A 9,124-nucleotide genomic window follows, 5' to 3' on the forward strand; every position below is an offset into this window, starting at 1 on the left:
GTTTTTCTTTTATTATTGGCCAGAGAGCTCTAACATTTGCACTAAATTTATTTATTCTTTCTGAAATATCTCTCTTATTTCCACCCTCCTTAGTGACTACACTTCCAAGATATTTGAAGATGTTTGTATTTTTTACCATCTTATTTCCTATGGTGATGCTAAATTCGTGTTCCTCTCTTCTGCTAACGGTCAGTATCTCTGTCTTTTCTACATTCATTTTCATGCCTTTCCTTATAAAGCACTCATTCCACCTTTTTATGTCTTCTTCGATCTCTTCCCTATCTGTGCTCCATTCAGCTATATCATCTGCATAAGCCATTATTCTGTTCTTATAATTTTCTTCTTTACCTTCTTTAAAATCCTCTATTACAGTTTCCATATATGCTATAAAAAGCAGAGGGGATAACACACTTCCTTGTTTAACCCCTGTTTCTACAGGGAACCACTTTTCTGCCCCCTTTGATGTTCTAACACTGCATACACAGGGGTAATACAAACTTTTTATAGCTTTCTTTAGATGTCCCTTGATACCATACCTCTCCTTTATACATTTCCATACCTTTTCGCGAGGTATTGAATTAAAAGCTTTCTGTAAATCAATGAAAGCGATGTATAGGCTTTGGTTATATTCCCATGCCTTCTCTATTACCATCCTTAGTCCAAAAGATAAATCCGTTACTGATCTATTACTTCTATAACCATGCTGCTCTTCTCCTAATGAAGGTTCTACTAGGTCTATTACTCTTCTCTCAATTATTCTCTCGTATAGCTTTGTGATGTGGGGTATTAGGGAAATCCCTCTATAGTTGTTACAATTTCCAGCATCACCCTTACCTTTGAAAATTGGGACTATTAGGGTTTTACCCCACTCCTCTGGTATTCTTCCTTCTCTATAGATCTTATTTATGAGCTTCAATATATTTTGCTGTACTACATTTCCCCCTTCCTTTATTAGCTCTATTGATATTTCATCTACTCCTGGTGTTTTGGAATTCTTCATTTCTCTCAATGCCCATTCAATTTCTTTTTGTGTGATTTCATCATGTTCTCCATCTAAATCTTCCTCCGCCTCTTGCCATTGTTCCTCATTTCCTCCTGGAAGTATTCTGTCCATCTGTTGTCTATCTCGTCCTGATCTGTAAGAACATTCCCCTCTAGGTCTTTAATGTTATATTGTTTTGCCTTGCTTTTTCTATATGACTTTGCTATACCATATAGTAACTTTTTCCCTTTCTGCAAATCCTCTGTCAATCTCTCTCCCAGTTCTTTCCATGTCTCTGTCTTTGCTCGATATTTTGCAAGATTTGTTTCTTTCCTTGCCAGTACATATTCTGCTCGGCTTTCCGGTGTTCGTCTTCTTAGCCACTTTCTTAACTTTAAAGTTTTGTTTTTTACTGCCTGTTTGACCTCCTCATTCCACCAAGGTGTGTGTCTTCTCCTATTTCCTCCGATCCATTCTACCCCTAAAGTTTCTTCTGCTACTTCACTGATTGCTTCTTTCAAAATGTCCCATCTTTCTTTTTCCTCATCATTTTGCATCTCTAATTTTTGTGTAAGTTTAGTTTTATAAGCATTCTTTTTATCTTCCTCTTGCAAACTTTTTGTTTTAAATATTTTTCTTTTTCTACATTGCCGTGGTTTTACCTTACCAATCTTAAGATCAGCCACCAGTAACCTGTGATCTGAATCTAAACTCACTCCTGATATTACCTTTATATTGGTGAATATTCTTCTGTCTGAACATATTATGTAATTGATAATTGACTTTTGATCAAACTGTCCTGTATTTTGATTCCATCTATATCTAGTGAATTTATGTTCCTCTTTATGTTGATAAAAGCCATTATTAGTTAAAATTAAGTCCAGGGTATTTTGTCCCCCCGTAGGATCGGTAATCACTTGTTTTAGGAAATTATCCTGCACCACATCTAGGAATTTCTTCACTTCATGATCTCCTATCAAAGTTTTCCAGACAATGTTTTTATAATTAAAATCTCCCATGATCACAACGTTTTTGTACTGGGGCGCTCTGTAAACTTTATGAATCAGGGGATCAGTCTGCTCAATGCTGAGGTTAGGAGGTCTATACAAGACGCCAATAATAACTTTCTTATTCTTGCCTATAATCTCTACCCAAATAGATTCCGTACAGTCCTCTTCCCTAATCGAATTGTTGATTATACAGTTTATTGTATTTTAACGAAAAGTGCTACACCGACTCCATTCCTGCCAACCCTATCCTTGTGGAAAAAATTATATACTTCTATTTCGATATCTGGAAGGAAATGTTTATCAGTCATGTTGATCCAGGATTCAGTAATAGCTATAATATCGAAATTCTCTACGCATGCTTTACCTCGCGGCAAATAAATTTTGTTAATTATGTTCCTGCTATTTGTATAGTAAACTTTGAGTTTATCTTCCCTCCACCTGCTTTGGTGATTCTTTTCACAGTCCCTCTCTAAGTTGCTTCTATTGCCTAAACTATCTTCCGATACTTCCCCCCCCCCTACTCCCACGTAATCTACCCGAAAAAACCCTGTAGGAAGCCTACTTCTCGCTCAAGGGATTCAGCAAGGAGCCGAAATCCTCTGTTCTTGCAAGCCAGCGGGGCTGGTGAGGACTTTTTCCACTACTCCGCATCTTATTTTTCACCATTTTCCATCCAAGCTCATAGCTAATTTTGTCTTCCGTATTTTGGGCCTTCGAGCGGAGAACTCAATTCTCCTCTTTAAGGCACTTTACAGCATCCTCCAAGGTTTCAATTCTACTAAGTAGATATTATATCTCATCGGCGCTGAACACGATAACACAATCGGCACAATCACTCTTTCATACAATCTCCTCTTATCATCCATTCCCAGATGTCTATTTCTCATTACACTTTTTAATCCACCAAGGCATTTACTCGCGTATCTCAATCTGCATTCTACTTCTACCCACACTCCTCCCTTTCCTCCCATATTCGCCCCCAAGTATCTAAAACTATCCACTTCCTCCAGTCTCTCTCCCTTAATACTCACTTTCAGTCTCCTTCCACTCTCTCCCCTTGTACATCTCATCACCTTACTTTTACCCACATTTACCTTCAACTTTCTTCTTTCACACACCTTCCCAAACTCTGTCACTAACTTCCTCAATCCCTCTTCTGATCCTGCTACAAGCGCAGTGTCATCCGTAAACAACAGCTGGCTTATCTCCCACTTTTTCAATTTTCTTTAACCATCTCCAATCCCTGACCCACTACCCTTGCATTCACATCTCGCACCATCCCATCCATGTATAGACTGAACAGCCAGGGTGACATAACACATCCCTGACGAAGTCCCACCTTTACCTCAAACCACTCACTCTCTCCATTTCTAATCCTGACACACGCTCTACTACTCTCATAAAAACTCTTGACAGCTCCTAAAAGCTTTCCTCCTATCTCGTACATCTGCAATATCTCCCACAGTGCCTTCCTGTCTACCCTGTCATCACCCTTTTCCAGATCCATAAAAGCCCCAAAACATCCTTAATTTTTCCTATAAATTTCTCACATATCTATCTTACCACAAAAATCTGATCTACGCAACCACTACCTGTCCTAAATCTACATTGTTCCTCACCAATTACTCCCTCTGTTCCTCTCCTAATCCACTCGATCATGACCCTCCCATAAGTCTTCCCAATCATACTTAACAAGCTAATCCCTCTGAAACTACTACACTCACATTTGTCCCCTTTTCCCTTGTAAACTGGAACTATACAGGAACTTCTCCAGTCCTCCTGCACTCTACCCTCTCCTAAACAAACATCAAGTAACCTCACCAGCCAGTCCATCCTCACTGTGCCTTCTTTTTCAGACATTCTGTATCTAAACCAGGTGCCTTACCTGCTCCCTTCATCCTAACAACTGCCTTCACTTCATCTTTCCTTAGTTCTCTTCCATTTTCCTCACTCATTACGGTCATTTTCATAGCGCTTCCCACTGCCCCTACCTTTCCCTTCCCTCCTCCTTTACATTTAGCAACTCCCTAAAATACCTTGCCCATCTTCTCCTTATTGCCTTCTCTTCCATTATCATCTTTCCATCTGCACCTTTTACCTTCTCTTTTCTATTTGATTCGCCTCCTCTTCCTTTCTTAATTTCTTTCCAAAACATTTTTGTATTACTTCCAAAATTTCCGTCATACTTTTACCCCATTACACATCTGCTCTCCTCTTTGCCTCCTTAATCTTATGCTTTACTTATCTTCTCTTTTCTTTGTACCTCTCATATGGTTCCCTCGTCCTATTTTGTAACCAATCTGTGAAAGCTCGCTTCTTCTCTTCTACAACCTTCTTTGCTTCCTCATCCCATCACTCACTACCCTTCCTTCTATTTCCTCCCGTCTTCCTTGTTCCACACACCATCTTTGCACGCCTTATGACTCCCTCCTTGAACTATCCTTATTCCTTCTCCACTCCTAGTTCTACTCTCTCCTTCACTCCCTCCCATTCCTCACTCAGCTTCTTCTTGTATTCCTTCTCCTTTTCTTTCTCATTTAAGCAGTTCACTTTAAGCATCTCTCTACCTTTTGTCCTTTTCCTCCCTCTCCATCTATCCTCCACTCTCAACTTACTTCCACCAGAAAATGCTCTGATATTCCCCACTCTCTCCTCTTAGGACATGTACATTGTACATCCTTAACTCTTCCTATTACACTCCTAGTTACCTCTGCATAGTCCATTAACGCTCTATCTACCACCCTTCCATCCACCACACCGATAAAAGAAAATACTTAACAGTCTAGACCTTGCTTATGATTTCAAGTTAGCTTTGACATTAATTCTTTATTTATATGTGTTCCCGTTTTTGATTTGCTTGACTTTCTAGAAAAGACCTTCATTCACACAACCTACTATTACTTGTAGACATTATTATAAATTTGATTAAACTTTGTGTGGTTGAATCTGAATTTGTTTTTAATGATGAATTTTATGTTAAAAAATTTTGTATGGCTATGGGGAACCCCTTATCCCCCGTTTTAAGAAATTTGTACATGGAGTTCTTTGAAAGGGAATTGTTACCTTATATCTTCCCCCGTAAAGTCATCTGGTATCGATATGTCGATGACATTTTATGTATTTGGCCCACTGATATTAATTTGGATAATTTTCTTATTAAATCAAATGATTTAGTGCCTTCTATTAAATCTAAAACTGAGGTAGAACAAGATAACAAATTGCCCTTTTTAGATGTTTCCATTTCTAGAAATTATAGACGTTTTAGGTTTGACATTTTTTAGGAAACCAACCAATGTTTTGTCATATGTCCATTTCTATTCTGCACATCATATTAATACTAAAGTTTCTGTTTTTTTTTTCATCTATGTTTTTAAGAGCTTATAGAATTCGCAGTCCAGAATTTTTAGACCAAGATATAAGAAAAAATATATGGCATTGCATTGGACTTGAAATATCCTAAATATGTTATAGATAAAGCAAAATATAGGGCCAGGAAGTCTTATTTTAATACATCCCAAAAAGATAATTTTTGCAAGACAAATCTTTTAGTTCTTCCCTTCCATGAAAATCTTGTAAGACTTCCCCGCATCCTTAATGAGTTCAATATTAATGTTATTTTCAAAACAGTACCATCAAAGAACGCCTCATTAAAAAATCCCCTTGCGATAATGTAGGATGTGTCTATAGTATTTATTGTAAACACTGTAGCTCCTGTTACATTGGCCAAACTGGTAAAGAATTAAATATTAGGATGAATCAACACAGATATAGTGTAAGGACGGGCCAAATGTCTAGTGGGCCTTTTGTCCATATAAGGGACACTAACCATAGTATTGACTGGGACGATGTTAGATTTTTTTTGTTTTATTCTGTTTTAGAAAGGAACATCATTGAATCCAGTTTTATAAAGAGCAATTTTGATAACAATATCAATTTGAGTTAAGGTTTATTTAAACTAGATAATTTCTTAATTAATAGGATAGTAAAACAGTACCATGTCTCCTAATTGTGTCAGATGTCCTGTGGACGTTTCGGCCACATGGTTATGCTCCCTTATATTTGCTGTTTTATTGTTTAATCATTACTATTTTTAGTTACATTTGTATATGAATGTGTATGTATGTATATTGTACGAAGCTTTTATGTGGCTATAACCTTCCCCAATTTTCTTATTTCTGTATAAATATTATATTCTATTTCTCTTTTTTGTACTCCGAGGATGTCGTAATATACGAAAACGTTTAGTATTCCGATTTTATTTTCCTTGTGGTTTCTGCAATATTATTTAGTCACGCGTTATTGTGATTATTTTTGCAAAATGAATACCACACGCCACCTTGAAGACTTCGCTGCCCATTCTCCTGGACTTTCTCCCATTGTTTCTACTTTTTGCTCTTCCCTCATTAAGTCACATAAGATGAAACTTCGCCTTAAGTTTCTAAGGGATTGTCTCCGAGAACAAGTCTTATCAAAGTCCCTTGGGAACTATTAATCATTGAAATTGTGTAACAGACTATTTGAGGAATTTCATCAAATCATCTTGCAGAAACACATAGACATCACGAGGTTTGAAGTCCGAGAACTCTTCAAGATTAGCAAATCTGCGAGACAAAGTTTCCATCGGTAGATACCCAAAATACCTCCACCCAAAATACCTCCGGCCAAAATCCCACACCCAAAATACCTCCATCCAGAATACCTCCAAAAATGCCCAAAACCCCTCCATGCATGATATACCTTCCATGTCACAGGGATAAATATAAATATAATAGGATATGATATGTACATGTAGGATATAATATTGTGCTGCTTGTACTGCTTAGAAGGTTATCATCTTAAATTGTCAAGTTTATTAGAATGATTATCATTCATTTAACTAAGGTTATAATCCTAAATTGTCAAGTGAACAAAAATGACCAGAAACCATTGATGCATAGATCAAAGTGTTTACTGGAATAATACAATACAAATACATGTTCAAGATATCTAATATGAAAAGTATCTACAATAGGCCAATTTTCATTTATTACACAAGTAATGGACTTCAAATTGATACATATTCATTACTTAACATTGTAAGATTTTATAGGTTTTATAGATATAGTTGAACAGTATAAATCGTATTCCAGAATTTAAGATTCTAGCAATTGTAGAATTTCAGTCACTGAAATTACTTTAAAACTCGCATGTTGTGTCCAATTCCCTCAAGAAATCACGAATGTATTTTTGACTGTTGATGTAATCCAGACACAAGTTATTCAGACGCAACTTGAGCTGATCATATTTTCTGCGGATTCGTTTAGCTGGTCGTTGCCCGATGGCATCTTGCTGTGACAATGCAGATACGGCTGCATTTTCCCGTTGGAATGATTCGATCGCTCTCCACACTGATGGGTGATGATGTCCTATCAAACTATTGCCTACATTTTGTTGATGTTAAGACAACTAGAATTACATTTCAAGGCAAAACTCACCATAATAAAATAAAAATTCCTTTCCTGAAGTTTACGTTAATTCAGTCTGACACGACTTAAAAAAGACACTGATAATATCCTTTGCTTTCATAGCTCTGTGTGGATTCTTTTTTAATATTTCTAAACGTTCCACAAATGGTTAACTCGTATCTTCTCGGCATTTTCAACTGGCACTTGAGAAACGCTTGTGTATCGAGGATTGATTTTGGCATTTACGCTTAAAAATGTTGTCCGCCCCTGGTCTAGGGTAGGGTGCCTTCCCTTCATAATTCTTGACCACCAAAAAGTTAAGGTTAAGGTCTCCCTTCTTGTTCCACACACCATCCTTGCACACCTTATGACTCCCTCCTTGAACTATCCCCATTCCTCCTCTACTCCTATCTGTACTCTATCCCTCACTCCCTCCCACTCCTCTCTCAGCTTCTTCTTGTACTCCCTCTCCTTTTGCTTTTCATTTAAAGAGTTCACTCTAAGCACCTCCCTACCTTTTCAAACAAATAAACAAATAATATAAAATAAGTGGCAGTCATTACAGCATTTTGCTTAGGTGTTTATCTAAACGTATCTTAAAACTTCGAACTGAACTACATCGCACTGCCTCTGTAAGAAGTTTATTCCATTCATTAACTATACGGTTGGCGAAGTTGTTTCTACCTGCTTCCAAATTAAATATATTTCCTTACAGTTTGAGACCATTATTTCTTGTCGGATTTTCATTCATTGTGAAAAGTTTGTATACAGTGTTTCTGTTTTTGAATTGTGTTATATTAGCTTGACTTCCACAATAATCTACTGAATAGATTCGAAAGGTGAAATCCGAACGACTCACGACAAATCTTACGATCGTAAATGTTTTGCGTATTCGGGCCCTGGACCAACTCAAGGTGAAGATCCGGGCAGGTAAGCAGTCACATATCAATCACACACGCGTACAAAAAAAGAAGAAGAAGAAAAAAAAGCGAGACAACGCAACGCGTTACAATAGGTACAGTCTCTGAATGGAAACAGATACATATATGGCATTTGGTGAGTGGTGGGGTTTAGTGGAAATATTAGTAGAAAGCTGCAGACGAGAAAGGAGCAGAGAGGCAGTAGTAGGACAGAATTGGACCTTTCCATCAGTAATTGTTCAGCAGATCACAAATCAGCGATTTGTTGATAGAGACGGCCACCACCTTCGGCTCCCACATCTGTCGTGGATTTGTTGTCTTTGCGAATAAAAGAAATGATTAGAAACACTAACTTTAGTATCTGTTAACATGCCTGAACAAAGCAGAGAATAAAATGCCTTACTATGCCACACCAGCGCCCCAGAGTGGTTAAGTCACTTTCCAACGCTACGTTTCCCGTGTCATGGTGTTCGTCATGACCTTCTTCGCCCTGCGTCTGGTTGCCATGATCTTCGGACAATTCGGGCCTCTCTTCTTCGTCCGTCATCTCATTTGGTATCTCGAGCTGGCTGACACGCTCTTGAGACATAGGCTGAAACACAGAGTTATTCAGGTAAACTTTTCATAAAATCTGTGTAATCCATTCTGTCACACGACATATGTTGAATTTTTTTGTTGGTTAGATGAAAACAGAATTTATATTGCATTTGGATAACTGTCCACCACTAACATACCATTGAAATATACCTACATCATATATGGAATAAT

The 9,124-nt window shown here is 37.6% G+C and overlaps 1 protein-coding gene across 1 annotated transcript in view; it reads right to left on the minus strand.

Moving 5' to 3' along the window:
• LOC143018529 (uncharacterized) overlaps nucleotides 1–9,124 on the minus strand; it is a 60,745-nt gene that overhangs the window by 19,689 nt on the left and 31,932 nt on the right. The window contains exon 3 of the mRNA XM_076173964.1: nucleotides 8,760–8,948. Within this exon, the coding sequence (XP_076030079.1) occupies nucleotides 8,760–8,948 (189 nt within the window). The remainder of the gene's footprint in view (nucleotides 1–8,759; nucleotides 8,949–9,124) is intronic.

Source organism: Oratosquilla oratoria, chromosome 35 (genome assembly GCF_046742065.1).
Source record: "Oratosquilla oratoria isolate Oo_2021 chromosome 35, ASM4674206v1, whole genome shotgun sequence".
In the NCBI taxonomy this organism is placed as follows: domain Eukaryota; kingdom Metazoa; phylum Arthropoda; class Malacostraca; order Stomatopoda; family Squillidae; genus Oratosquilla; species Oratosquilla oratoria.